At 41.5% G+C, this 15,604-nt stretch overlaps 1 protein-coding gene across 2 annotated transcripts in view; it reads left to right on the top strand.

Moving 5' to 3' along the window:
- The window catches only part of USP7 (ubiquitin specific peptidase 7), a gene marked incomplete in the record, with an annotated part of 508,930 nt that overhangs the window by 231,856 nt on the left and 261,470 nt on the right, over positions 1 to 15,604 (top strand). Inside the window, 2 exon segments of one of the 2 annotated variants that reach the window (XM_077448849.1) lie at positions 5,291 to 5,447; positions 6,092 to 6,148. In XM_077448849.1, the coding sequence (XP_077304975.1) occupies positions 5,291 to 5,447; positions 6,092 to 6,148 (214 nt within the window). 2 annotated transcript variants of the gene reach the window in all.

Genomic DNA, 15,604 nt, shown 5'->3' with positions numbered 1-15,604 from the left:
TTTGTGAGATACTGTACATAACTTGTCACGATTTTTCTAGGAAGATTATATATATATATATATATATATATATATATATATATATATATATAGTAATTTTGGCCCATTTTTCCACACAGTTTTCAAATCTTGAAGGCTCTGTGGGCTTCTTCTATTAACTCTGATCTTTTAGTTTTGTCCATAGATTTTCTATTGAATTCAAGTCAGGTGATTGGCTGAGCCGTTCTAGCAGCTTTATTTTCTTTCTTTGAAGAGTTTCTATGGCTTTGTTTGGGATCATTGTCTTGTCAGTGCAAATTTAATATTCCGCCTCAACGTGTGGCTAATCAAGCTGTCTTATTATCAATATCACACAAAAAACATCTTATGGATAAAAGCAATGCACTCAAGACCTTAGAAACCTTATGGTTGTAAAACCTACTGATGGCATTAATTACAGAAGGATTTTTGAACTTCTGAATGTTCCGATGAGCATTGTTGGGGGCCATAATCAAAAAGGGGAAAAAACATAAATTTACCATAACCTGGCCACGACCAGGTGGACCTCGCAACATGTCTGACAGAGGAGTGAAAAGCATTTTTAGAATAGTTGTCCAAAAGCCAAGGATCACTTGTGGAGAGTTTCTGAAAGACCTCGAATTAACAGGTACAATTGTTTAAGAGAAAGCAGTAAATAATGCACTCACAATGCACTGTATGCACGCTCCTCACTCAAGACTCCATTGCTGAAGAAATGCATGTTAAAGCTTGGTTAAAGTTTGCACAACATTTAGACAAGCCTGTGAAATACTGGGAGAATATAGTATGTTGGAAACCAAAATTGAAATCTTTGGCTGCCACAATACACACCATGTTTGGAGGTTAAATGACACTGCACATCACCCCAAAAATAACTTCACAAACCGTGAAGTTTGGAGGTGGGAACAGCATGGTGTGGGGCTGTTTAACATCATGTGGTACTGGAAAACTTCATATCATTGAAGGAAGGATAAATTGAAAAATTTACCAAGACATTCTCCATCTACCAGGATGATGAAGTTGAAACCAGTTTGGACTTTGAACGTGACATGGTTGTTGATAGACGGGTTGGTCTGAGTATTTCAAAAACAACTCACCTACTGTGATTTTCACACACAACCATTGCTAGGGTTTACACAGAATGGTCCAAAAAAGTGAAAATATCCAGCGAGTTTCATTTGTGTGGACGAAAATACCCTGTTCGTGGGAGAATGGGCGGATTAGTTTGAGATGTTTAAAAGGCAATGGTAACTAAAATGACCACCTAACCAAGGTATGCAGAATACCATATCCAAACGCACAGCACCTCAAACCTTTGAAGCAAATAAGAAATGGCACCAGTAGACCACACTGGGTGCCACTCCTGTCAGATAAAAACAGGAAATGGGCTATAATTCACACAGGCTCAAAATTGGACAATAGAAGATTGGAAAAACGTTGGCTGGTCTGAGTCTTGCTTCCAGCTGTGATATTCTACAGCCAGCAGGATAATGCACCATGTCACAAAGCTCAAATCATCTCAAACTGGTTTCTTGAACATGACCATGAGTTCACTGTGCTCCAATGCTCTCCATAGTTATCAGATCTCATTTCAATAGAGCACTTTTGGATGTGATGGAATGGAAGATTTACATCATGGATGTGCAGTCGAGAATCTGCAGCAACTGCGTCATGCTATTGTGTCAATATGGACCAAAATCTGTGTGTTTCCAACATCTTATTTAATCTATGCCACAAAGAATTAAAGTGGTTCTAAACACTCTGATACCTAGTGAAGTGAATAGCCTCAGATGATGCACAGATGAAACAAATATCCCTACGTAAGTTTTTCATGTATATCTGCAGTCTTTCGCTTTTCTACATTCTTTAGAAAGTGCACATCATGTTACAAATATTTCTTATTCAGCAGTGGGTGTGGCATTTGGACCTACACTGTGAGAGCTGATTGGAGGAAAGGCATCCTGCCCCCCTCCACATAGGCAGCGGAACTAAGATACTTGCAGAGCTGCTCTCTGCTTATCGATCTCCACGTTCCCTCCCTTATGATTTCTGAAAACTAGAGAAACAGATGCACATTCCCAACTCTCTGCCTCCAGGTCAGTTAACTTTCTCACTGGAAGGGGCATTGTTGCTTAGGCCCCTTGCAATTTATGAAGCCTTACAATGATTGTATGCAAAATGTAGAAGTATTTTTCCCTTTACATCCATGTGGCTACTGATTCGGCTTTAAGCAAAACCCTGTTTAGAGTTGGAAAATAAACCTGTAAACTAATTTTAGCTACTAAAGTGACCAAAGGGCAGACAACCTTAACCAATTTAAGTGGATGTAAACCCACTCTCATCAGTTATAAAGTGCTGCCATAGTGCTGAACTATAAGGCTTTACAATGCACCTGCATATATCCTTACCTGTCAAATGTGTCCCGCTTAGCAGTTTGAAGCCCCCAAAAACAGCAGATTCAGTGGGCGGGTCTGTTATTGGCGCTTGGTGGGTGGACATGGGTGGATTCATGTCAGCAGACTCCCCGCTCACCACTACACTCCCCTTGGCCAGAGCGTGCAGGAGAGGCAGAGGGTGTTCTGGGTAAAAGCAGAGCGCGCTCACTGCCCATTGTCGCATCTACACAATGCCCAGTGACAGTGGGGGATGGTCGATGCGATGGGACAGCTGTCCCCCCATATGCCTGGCTCTTCATTATCTGTTTCACGCCCTCCCACGCCTTTCACTTGAAAAGCCGTGCAGGGGCATCGGTGCTCCCAGCTGTCAACAACGCACCGATCATCCCCCACTGTCCTCAGGTTCTTCCACTGCCGTGTCCACCTCCGCCCCCCTTGTCCATCTCCGTTTTCACTCGCTCCCGTATCTTCCTGGGGGAAATCTGTCAGGGTGGAGAGAGGGGGTCTGGTATGTAATTTAGGTTCGTTTCCAATCGATCTGTGTCCTGTGATAACTGAGCAGAGTAACCTGTGTGTTACTCTGCTTCAGTTTATGAATGGAGAGGAGCCTCTGTCTCCTCTACATTCAGTTTCAATGCAGAGAAAGGGACTGAGGAATCTGTATCCACTGTCCCTTTCTGTGTCAAATGGTATATGTCAGGGGTCTCTGTTTAGACCCCTGACATATCACCAAAGCCCCCAACGGGGCTGATAAACAAAATATTCCAAAATTGGAAAAAAAACGCCACCCTTACATTGTTAAAATAGTAAAAAAAAAATTAAAATTTTAAAAATCAATAAAAAAAACAAAAACACTGGTCCCAAAAAACCTTAGACAACACGCACACACACACTGCACTATAACAATCATCAGATCACTGGATGTTCTACTCTGCCCAGCTCCGACTACATACATGTCCCCTAAATCACTTGTCTATGTATATTCTGCTGGCTGTTTACTGCAGCATACAGGAGGATCACACCCCATGATGAGAAACATCCAGTCAAAATACAGTAAAGGCAGCCAATCTTGGGAGAGCTGGAGGGGAGGGGGATGTGAATTGTGAACTTTTTACACAGGATGGGCCTGTCTTGGGCTAGTGCATGAGATATGTAAATAACCTGTCACTCACAGCAAGGGGGAGCTTTGACAGTTTTTGTCTGTTTGTCAAGATTTATCTCACTGAACAATAAGAGTATTGCTCTGTGTGGCAAGACTGGGCTCAAATGATTGGAAATCTTATTCTCTACATTATGACATACGTTTTTTTTTTTGTTTTGTTTTTTGGTTTTACATCCACTTTAGCCACTTAAGCCCCGGACCATTTTGCTGGCTTAAGACCAGAGCACTTTTTGAGATTCAGAACGGCGTCGCTTTAACTGACAATTGCGCGTTCGTGCAACGTGGCTCCCAAACCAAATTGACGTCCTTTTTCCCCACAAATAGAGCTTTCTTTTGGTGGTATTTGATCACCTGCGGTTTTTAATTTTTTGAGCTATAAACAAAATGACAATTTTGAAAAAAAAGCATTCTTTTACTTTTTGCTATATTATCCCCAAAAAATATATAAACATTTTTTCCCCTCAGTTTAGGCAGATATGTATTCTTCTACATATTTTTGGTAAAAATTTTTATGGATATTTTTTTTTTTTTTGTCCAGTATCTAGCTATCACTGTTTTTTTTTCTGCTACTAAAGTGTATAGGGCAACCATTCTAAGGCTGCGGGTACATTTTCATATACCATGGTGAAGGATAGCTAGGGCAGGATCAGCTCTAGGGTAGACCCCTGTGGTTTTCCGAGATTAAGGAGAAGTCTCTCCAGTAACTTGTCAGTCACTTGTAAGTGCAAAAGATATGAGGAAGATTGCCTATCTGTCCTCAATCCCTCCAGCAGAGTGAAGAATAGTATTTGGAAAACTTTTAGTCAATAGGGTGTTAAATACCATCTAGTGAGTATTTTATGCATTTGTTCCTAGTGGGCCACACAGTGAGACATTGATTAGTTGCATCATAAAGGCCTTTTTCCATTGGGTATCAGAGAAAGACATACGGAGGTTGACTTCCCATTTCACCACAAGAGATGTTTAGGCAAAGAATATTTTGTGTTGTAGAACATTGTAAAACCGTGAGATACCCTTTTTGGGAATTAGTTGGGTTAGATGGAAAGAGCCAGATGTTTTGGGGCAATTTATAAGAGGTAGGTGATGTTTGGAAAAAAAAGATCCTTGTGCACGTGTAGTAGGCAGATTTGGGGAGGCTATAATCTGATGGAATGGAGTCTAAGGTCTGTGGGATATTATTATGGAAGAGCTAATCTACCCAAAGGATTCCCGCCTCTTCCCATTGGGATAAGGAAATGTATGGAATGAGGAGTTCCAGCGTCAGTGGGAAACCAATGAGAGAGAGCGAGATCCTCATTATTTTTACAACACCAGGGCTCCTCAGAATCTGGGATATTGTGCATTGTATATTGAAATTCACTTCTGTGGTCAAACTCTGGCCTTCCTTTCCCAAACTTCCTCTATATATGATTCCTTTCCACTGTGGCCAAAAGGGAGTCACTGGGTTGTGATGTAACGTACCTTTCAAGGTTTTGGGAACCTGGCTTTGCATGTAAATTTTTTTTTTTTTTTCATTTTCTGATCAGTTACATGGTGTGTGCTTTTAATGAGTCTTGGGTATAATGCATGTTTTAATATAAAATAGTTTGTATGCCAGCAGCAAATATAGCAGTTTCTCTTTTTTCCTTGCCAATGAAGGTGATGAAAAATCTTATAAATATCCCACTTTGCGAATGCTTTTACCTTAATTTAGCTTGTATTTCATTTTTATTAGGTTTGAATTCCCAGAACAATTACCTCTGGATGAATTCTTGCAAAAGCCTGATGTCAAGGACCCAGCAAACTACATACTGCATGCTGTGTTGGTGCACAGTGGAGACAACCATGGAGGTCATTATGTTGTTTATCTGAATCCCAAAGGAGAAGGCAAAGTATGTGTTCTACCATTTAAATATTGAACACTTGTGCTCCTTGTCTTGAAAATATTTAGTCTAGTTTTTAATTGACATTACCCAAGTAAAAAATGTACTAAAATTGTGGTTTTGTATACTAATATGTTGCCTTTGAGTTAACAATGTAAAACTGCTTGCAACTTTAAAAGCCTATTTAAAACAGATTTTCGTCTGGACTTGAACAATTTTCTGTTTGTAAGAAGCTGTAGTTTGAGTACATATCATGACATCTTATAGACCATAGGAGCTCTTTATTTTTATTTTTTACACAATTTCACTGTCTAGGTAAAGATTATTTTGTATTTATTTTGGCAGGGTTGCTGGATAAATTCAAGAATCCAGGTATCCAGTAAAGTAAAAAAAAAAATTACTGCTGAAGCCTGACTTTTGGCTCCTATTTTCGCTGATGCCAGTAGATAATCCTCTTTCCTGGCTTCTTGAAATATCCTACTGGCTTTTGGTTTTTACACGGTGGGCTCTGAAATTCTGTGATATTTTGTCCTCGCCTGTCCTTGGGATGAGAGAACTGCTTTTTTTTTTTTTTTTTTTTAAATGGAGGACAGCTTGGAGCCCATTGTCTGCAGATATTCTCCTAAACCTTTTTTTTTTTTTCTTTAAAATAGATAACTACTGGAGGCATTAACACTGACGTATGTGATCAGGATACGGGCAATGGACAGGTAGCTAATAACTATAAGTACTACTGCTGTAAAGCATTGACAAATGTATATGGCAGTTTAGCACTGTAGTGTGCAGTGGTTTGGTAGTTTTCCATGTCATCTCTTATGACACCCATAACCTGTCAGGAAAGAAATTATTCGCATTTGCTCCCTGTCTTTTGAAGATGCCAGTTCATAGGTTGTAATGTATTTTTTGGTACTTTAGTGTCTGACCTACAGGAAGTATGTGCATATTAGGTGTTCCGCAGACTTAACTGGCTGCTTCTTGCCTGGGTCAGTTGGACTTTTTCAGCTTTTTTGCCGCCTGGTTCAATTACCAACTAATTAGAGAAGAAATAATTTCAGTGACTCACAGAACTTGAATTATAAAGAAAGCATGACAGGAGCGTGCTTCTTGAAAAAAAAGTCAGCAGGACAAGCTTTTGTTTTATCTTGACAGCTTTCCTTTAAAATAAATTTGTCATCAGGTTCTATAAACCTTCTAAATAAAGCAGTCTGTCTCCTGGGCCACATGGTTCTGCCATTGTGAGTTCTTAGATTTTAGGATACCTAGTATTTAGGCAAACACAAGCAGATCTGATTTGTGTTGGTAAATGGAGCAGTTATCTTCCGCTGGCCACCTACAATGGCCTGGTTTTGTCTGGCTGCTTGATCCTCATCTGCACCAGCCGCTTGGGCTTGTGAGTCTTTTACTTTGGACCTTTTTACTGTACTGTTACTAAGACATAATGTGTATGCACATGGACACAGTGGATTTTGCCAGGTGACCCCAGCGCATGCGCCCCGAATGGTTCTAGGGGTGTGTGCTTGGTATGCTTTCAGAAAAGACATCTCCAGTCTAGAATCCAACTGCCTTATAGGTACAGGGTCTACATAATTTGTGCTCCCCCCCCCCCCCCCCCCAAAGCCCAAAGCTGTCATGTGAGTTCACTTCCGCCTCATCAGGCATCTCTATGTCCACTCAGGACTTTTGGGTCCTCCATCACCCAATTCTTTGTGAACATGAACAGTAGAGGCTGTGTACATGCTCCAGTGCCATCCTTCCTCCTACAGTGTCTGACCTACCCGAGTCTTTAGAAAAGGCTGGGCCTCTTGTTGCTGTGATCTGATTCAGTATTCCTACAGTTTCTTTCTGAAGAGACTCCTAAATGCATTACCATTTCCTATTGTCACATCATTATAAGGGGATGTTCTGAACCTGTTCTTCCATGTTCACTACCCAGCATTTAGTGTCCCCGCCTTCTTTCTTTTTGCCTTGGGCCTTTAGAGCCTCTACAACTGCAGAAAGCTTTCCACTAGACCCCCTATTCAAGGTTTCCCTCTGGAGTATAGGGGTCCTGGGCCCCACTTAAGAGTATGTTAGCTCTCCCCTTGAGAGGGAGTTTATTGAAAAGATGTCTTTTCCTGCTGTAGATCCACCAGTAGCCCACCAAAACCGCTAGACAGAATTCATACTCATCTTTTTAAGGATTCTTTTGACCCAACAGCTAGAATCCCTAATTGGGTCCTGGTTTGGACTAGCTGATTTAGTCCTCTATATTCCCGTGACCCTGACTAATCTGTCAAAAACAGTGGCAGATTGCGTCAGATTCCTTAAAGGGGATTGTCCCACTGCCAGGGTAAACCCCCTTCCTAACTAAGCAAATGTTTGAAGCTATATTCTTCCGTTTTGATGGCTTGCTATAAGCATTTAAGCTTATGTCTTGCATGGCCTTGATGCTCATAAAGATGTACAGAGCATTCTTGTTATGCTGTTGGGATGCTGATGCTGCATCCAAAGAGCATGTCACTTGCTTGGCCTTTAAAGGAAATGTATTTTTACCTTGCTTTGCATACTGTTATGAACAGTGCCATAAATGTGTCCAGAGTGTACCCCCTACCCCAACATAGAAGGTATAGGGAGAGGTCAGATGATTCCCACCCTTCTCAATCTTCACTCAGAGCATTGTCTCGTATGTTCAGCCGTAGATGATCCCTGTTGTCCCATATTGGGGTTCTGAGCAGGCCATATGGCCTACCTTTGGTTTTTGTCTTACTTTAACATGTTAGTAAATAGCCACATAAGATGCAGATATGAATAAAAGTCTAAACTCTATTACCTTGCAGTGTTTGCAAAGTGGGGAGTGTGCTCTGTAAAGGAAAGGGGATCAAAACAAAACAGAGTACACTGACAGTGTACTACTTAATACGCCAAGAATCTGGTCTGGTAATGCAATGGCTGTGTAATAATTGAACTAAAACAAATTAGCAGTGTTCAGCTGGTGCCATAATCTACAGCATTTTTGATGGCTAGCAATTTTTTATTTTAACATTTCTTAAAGTGGGCAGCAATCTGTTTAGCTAGAAAATTAAAATTCAGCTCTAGTCTGAATGAGAGATAAAAAAAAAAACATAATTTGTAATCTCTCTGGCAAAAAATATAAACAAAATCTTTTGTGAATTGGTCTAAGAGTACACTAATGGTGAGTTACATACCTATCGACACACACATGCTGTATCTTTTCTCTTCAAAACATTGATTTTAGTTAACCCTTCTCTGTTTTGAAGATCATCACTAGTTCTGTATAATATCTTGTATGACGTTTTCTACAATATACAGTATATAAAACCCATGTTTGAAGGTTTAAAATATGAAAAAAAATGTATTTATGCGCCATTACATCAATCAAAAATGAATTTCTCACTCTAATGCTGGAGGAATAGCTTGGATGGATGGCAAATACTTTTGAACCTGCTGTACTGTCATGATGAAACGACTTGGTGTCTGTGAACACTAGGGTCAGTGCTTCTTTCTTTTATTATCCAATTATATGTGCAAAATGCTGAGTTATGGAAGTGAAACCTGATGACTTTGGCCTCAACTTTTTGGGATAGTCCCTGCTTTATGCATCCAATCGAGAGGTGCAGGATAGAATTTAAAGAATGTGCACCATAAGTTCTCAGAAGTCCATACGCCTATATTGATAGTGACATAGCACTACTTTTTATTATAGCCCGAAAAAAAAAAACTGCAGAGGTGATTAAATACCACCAGAAGAAAGCTCTATTTGTGGGGAAAAAAGGACATGCATTTTATTTGGGTAAAATACAGTGCTATATCGCGAAAATGGCCTGGTTGTGAAGGGGATGTGTTGGGGGGGGTTAAATCTTCCAGAGGTCAATTGGTTAAAACCCTTTCCAATGCTTGTAAAGGTGCTCCTTCAATTGGTCCCTCAACTTTCTAAATTTCTTCCCTATATATTGCTTCCTGCATGAACAACCCAAGAGGTAGACTACGTGTTTAACCACTTCCCGACCAGTGCACGTCGGCAGAATGGCACGGGCAGGCATATTGGCGTACAGGTACGTCCAGTTTTAAATGCCGCCCTGCCATCGCGTGTGCACCGCTTCCCGACCAGCGCACGATGGATGTACGTCGGCATAATGGCACGGACATGGAAATGGGCGTACAGGTACGTCCCTTTAAAATTGTCCCGTGCCATTGTGCCGGTCAGGACCCCCGTGGTCCGACCACGGGTCCCGTGGACTCGACTGCGCGGGCATACCCACGATAGTCTCACGGGGCGGCTGAACGAGGAGATGCCGTTTATAAACGGCATCTCCCCGTTCTGCCTAGCAACAAGTGACGCTGATCTCTGCTCCATGTGATTGGAGCAGAGATCAGTTTTCAAAAAAAAAAAAAATTTTTTATATATTTTTGGGGGATATTTATTATAACAAAAAGTTAAAAAAAAATTTTTTTTTTCTTCAAAATTGTTGCTCTATTTTTGTTTATAGCGCAAAAAAATAAAAACTGCAGAGGCGATCAAATACCACCAAAAGAAAGCTCTATTTGTGGGGAAAAAAAGGACATCAAATTTGTTTGGGAGCCACGTCGCACAACCGCGCAGTTGTCAGTTAAAGCGACGCAGTGCGGAATCGCAAAAAGTGGTCTGGTCTTAAGCCAGCAAAATGGTCCGGTCTGAAAGTGGTTAATAGTAAAATAGTGTAGCACAACACTCGTATATCATTAAGTCTCAATTTATCGCCTCTAAAAATTTAATAATGCATATTTTAGTAATATAAAAATGTATTAACAACAAAGTCCAGTCTAAATAATGAAAGTCCATGGTGTCTAAATGATAAACACCCGAGTGTCTTAAATATTTCACAATATTCTTTCACGCTTATGTGCGTGGTTGGTGTCAAAAAGTCTGCTGCAGTATCGCAGTCCCACTAGAATTTGATAACCCCCAACATTTTTGTTAAAAAATAAAACTATCCCATAGTTTGTAGACTCTATAACTTGTGCGCAATCCAACCCAAATAAAATGTATTTTAAATAGAGCTTTCCCCTACACCATTCTTTGAATGATGTAGTACTTCAAGAATGTGTATTTCCTGAAAGGCGTTTTGTCAGTCCTAAAACCTGGAAAAGATTCCCCTTCAGGCCGGGTTCACACCGCTGCGATGCGGGAACGCCGCAAATCCGCGGCGTTTTCCCGCATCGCATTACTCCCGCCGGCAGTTCACACTGCCTTATGCGGACGGCTGGGAGTGTCAATGATATGTTAATGACACCCCCAGATCCATCCGCATATCGCAGTGCGATCTGCCGACTCGCACAGGAATCGGATCGCATGGTGTGAACCCCCATGCGATCCGATTCTGTTGCGGACCAAAAAAAGGGTTGAGACATTCCCGTCTCAAGACCTTATAAAACTGGGCAATACCTGCCCTTGGGGTTTTCCCCTCACATATCCGCTCCAAGGCAGTCAAATTTTCTCCATCTCTAAGCGGTTGTGGTAGTCTTGAGACGAAATGTGTAAGCTGCAGGTATCGCCACTCATTCAAATCCATCCAATCATTTTCTTTCTGTAATATTGCTAGTGTTTTCAATTTCCCCTCTTTAATTATGTGTCGTAATTGCATATTATCTTGTTTTATCCATTTCCCTCCTATTGTACTTTTACCAGGTGCAAAAAAATCATTCTTTTAAATAAATACAAGGGGAATTATATTTCCACTTGTTAAGTTTGTGTATTCCCTCCCATACTCTAAACACATTTTTTGTGACCAAAGGTGTTGTCTTCCCTAGTGATCTATATTTTAAAGGAGTCAAGATTTCTCTACCTAGATTTGTGCCTGATAAACTGTTCTATTTTTCCCCATCTTTTTTTACTTTCTAATTTTGCCCGTTCCACCACCCGTGTTAACACTGCTGCTTCGTAATATTTTCTAAAGTCTGGGACAATCAGACCCCCCTCATCTTTTCCATTTTGCAAAGTCTTCAGTGGGGTTCTAGGTTTCTTGTTGTTCCAGATAAATTTAGAAATTAAAGAATTTATCATTTTAAAATAGAGGGGGGATATATATTGGTAATAGCTCAAATTTATAAAGGATTTTAGGTTGAATAATCATTTTTAAGGCATTAATTCTTCCTAACCATGACAGGGGCTTTGTTCTCATTCTCCTTATTTCTTCTCTCAATTCTTCTAGAAGGGGGATATAGTTTATTTGATATATTTTTTCTATTGATGCAGTCAGTTTAATCCCTAAATATTTAATTTCTTTTTGCCATAGAAATGGGAATTCTCTCTTAATGTCAAGTTAACAAAAAAAAAAAACTGTTAGCGATCGCAGGGATCAGGCCTGACTCTGCAAACGCTGCAGTTATGTGTTTAGTGTTTTGTAAGTGACAGTGATCGATCGATACTGCACTTGGGTAGGCTGGGCGGAGGGGCAAAACGCAGGTGCCAGCAGGTATCTGGGCTGATCCCGCTAACAATGCGTTTTTTTGGTACCCTAAACTTCTGGGGACGCTAGTATAGATCTGATCAGATATCTGTTCAGATTCTATACCACTACGGGAGGCGTATGCTTTGCGCGTGGGTGTTAGCGGTACTGGCACTAACCTAGCACTGCCTGGGGCAACGCAGACCCTGACCCTAAAACCTAATCGATATCACCCGCCGGGTGATCAGGGGATTAAACCTTTATTGGGTAATGGTGGGTGCCCTGATGCTATAAAAAGCAAACTAACCAGAGTCACCCGTAACACTTATACGGTGATCACTGGTGAAAGGGTTAACTAGGGGCAATCAGGGGGTTAAAATCTTTATTAGGTAGTGAATGGGGGTCCCTGGCGCTACCCTGTTTCCCCTAAAATAAGACCTAGCCTGATTGTCGGTGTTGGCTGCAATATAAGCCCTACCCTGAAAAGAAGACCTACAAGGACTTTAACTAGGGCTTATTTGGGGGGTAAGGCTTTTATTGCAGCTATCACCGACAATCACACTAGGTCTTATTTTAGGGGAAACGGTATATAAAAACCTGACGGGGAACCTAAATAACTGACTAACCAGCGTCACCAGTGGTACTTATACGGTGATCGCTGGTGAAAGGGTTAACTAGGGGCAATAGGGGAGTTAAAAGCATTATTGGGTAGTATATGGGGGTACCTAGCGCTATAAAAACCTGGCGGTGAACCTAAAAAAAAAAAACTAGCTACCTAGCTGCACTAGTGACACTAATGCAGCGATCAGAAGAATTATCGCTTAGTGACACTGGCAAAAGGGGGTGAAAGGGTTAACTAGGGGCAATTGGGGGGTGGTAGGGGGCTACCCTGGACCTAACACTAACTGCCCTGACAGTTTTTACTTTTACAACTGACACTGAATGCAGTGATCAGAAAATAAATGATCACTGCAATCAGTGACACTGTGACTGGGAGGGGGGATCGGAGGGGTGATGGGGGGGGGGGGGGGGGTTTGTGTGCCTACATTTCAGTGTAGTGTTGGTGCACACTTAATTTCTCTCTTCTCCTCGCAGTCCGGTCAAAAAGACCGCCCCAAGGAGAATGACATCACTTCCTCCCTGCCTGTGTTTACTATACACAGCGAGGGAAGCTTCTCATTCGCCAGGAGCGATCGAGAGGGGATGGGCAGAAACCAACGGCCATCCCCTCATCCCGAATCGCTCCTGCAGCGAAACTGACCGCCGCATCCAGCGGGATCCACCACCTGCTGGAAGGCAAGCACGTACATGTACGTGCTTGTGCCTGTACATGCCATTCTGATGACGTACCTTGGCATGCGGCGGTCCTTAAGTGGTTAATTTTTTTTTTTTTTTTATAATTTCCCCCCTTCCCTCCCCCTACCCCCTCCCATTATTCCCTCCCCCCACCCCCTCCCATTATTCCCTCCCCTCGCCTCTGAGCGGCCATCTAGCTCTTTTGTCTTATGATATTGGTCCTTTGTTTATCCATTTCCTGTGACCTTCTAATTTCGGCATAATACCAAGATCTTTTGAAATTCCTCCAACACTCCCACTTTCCTCCTTATCCCTTCATTTCTTTCTTCCAAATGGTGCTTCATGCATTCCGTTCTATATGTTTCCTCAACTGCGTCTACCCATTCCCATTTGGTTGGACTCTCCGCCACTCTCAATTTTTTTGGGTATGGGTCTCTTTGCTGCATTCAAAAGGTGAGGCGCCAAAGAGTCTTTGTATTGTTCAATGTCCTCCTTTGTACCATGCAGCAAAATGACCCATGGATCACTCTCTCTTCTTTTTAGTGATTTTTCTAATATATCTGGAGATTTTTTCCCAGTATTCTTTATAAGGGCAGCCCCACCGTAGATGACCCATACTACCTACTGCGTCACACCCTCTCCAACAAACTGCTGAGGCTTCCCCTTGAAATTTACTTGTTTTGTCCGGGGTGGCATACCATCTCGATAAACTCATAGTTCATCTCTGCAGTGCGACTATCAACTGCCGAGCTGTGGGTTAGTATCAATATTTTCTTTTTAATATCACTTTCCATATGTGTGCTTAAAGCGGGAGTCCGCCGTTTTTTTTTTTTTTTTTTTTTTTTAAAGCCAGCAGCTACAAATACTGCAGCTGCTGACTTTTAAAATAATGACACTTACCCGCCCAGCGCGCCCGCGATGTCGTCACCCGAAGCCGATCTCTCGATCGTCTCTCGGGTGCTGCCGCCGCCATCTTGGGTATGGGAATCAGGAGGTGGAGCCTTGCGGCTTCATTTCCCGGTTCCCTACTGCGCATGCGCGAGTCGCGCTGCGCAATAAAGATGGTCCCCGCTGTCTCTGGGATCCGTGTGTTTCCCAGCAGGCATCGGGGGACCTTCGGAAAGGGGCGTAGATTTTGCGGAAAGGGGCGTACCTTCTGCAGAATCTACGCCGGAAGTGGGTGCAGATACCTGTACTGTACAGGTACCTGCACCCCCCTCCCCCCTGAAAGGTGCAAATTGTGGCGCCGGAGGGGGGGAGGGTTCCAATGAGTGGAAGGTCCACTTTAGGGTGGACCTCCGCTTTAAGTCTCTCTCCCATTTATTCATGAATGGCGGAATCTCCAGTTCATCCATCTTTAAAAGTAAATTATACATTTTTGATATGTTCTTGGTGTTTTCTAACATACATAGTCTTTCCAAGGGCTTTAGTTCCTAGTTTGTTCTCATAGGCTGAGAATTTTTTTACAAAGTGACATAACTGTAAATACCGCCATTCATTAATTTTCCTAAATTCCCTTTTTTTTATTTTATTTCATCTAGTGTTAATACTTGGCCCCCTCTCATCACATCCCTCAATTGTGCCTTCTCTTTTAACCACCCTCCCCCTATCGATTTTTTTCCCAGGTGGTAAATAGTCATTTTCAAATAGTCCTATCAATGGTGAATTATATTTCCCAATTAATTTTTTATATACTTTATCTCATATATTAAATGTTCCATGTCATTATGAGTATAGTTGTCTAGTCCTCTCACTTTGGGGGGATTCCATATTCTAGTGTTCAACCTGACCTTACTAAGGGCTTTTTCTATACTAACCCACCTTTTTGCTTTTTCTTTAACCCGTTCCGGAATCCGGGACAATACCACGGCATTTTAATATTTTTGTATGTCAGGGATTGCTTTAATACAGAGTAGGCGACTCTAGGTTTCCTGTTTTTCCATATAAAGTTCATCATCAAAGACTTTATTTCATTAAAGAATACTTGCAGTAAGGGGATGGGGAGCATTTGAAACTTGTACTTGATCTTGGGTAGGATCGTCATTTTGAACGTGTTTACACGCCCTATCCACGAGAGGGGCCTATTTATCTTCTCTTTACTATCTTTTTTTTATCTCGTTTAATAAGGGGATATAGTTTATTTTATAAATCTTATTTATGGAATTTGCTAGCTTAATTCCTAGATATTTTAACTCCTTCCTCCACGGGAACCCATATTTCTGCTGCAGTTATCTCCTTTCCTCTTTTTTCAAGTTAATGCTTAATATTTCAGATTTTGCTAAGTTTATTTAGAAGTTTGAGATTTCCCCATATTTTTCCAGACTTTTCAACAAATTGGGCATAGTATTCCAGGGGTCACTGATGTAAAAAAGCATGTCGTCTGCGAACGCCGCGAGTTTGTGCTCCTCATTACCTATCTCAATTCCTCTAATGCTTGGGTCTCTT

This window comes from Lithobates pipiens, unplaced genomic scaffold, assembly GCF_037356315.1.
Source record: "Lithobates pipiens isolate NorthernLeopardFrog02 unplaced genomic scaffold, aLitPip1_a1.2 Scaffold_22, whole genome shotgun sequence".
NCBI lineage: Eukaryota > Metazoa > Chordata > Amphibia > Anura > Ranidae > Lithobates > Lithobates pipiens.
The sequence above is the reverse complement of the archived record's forward strand: the minus strand, read 5'-3'. Positions and strand labels throughout refer to the sequence as shown.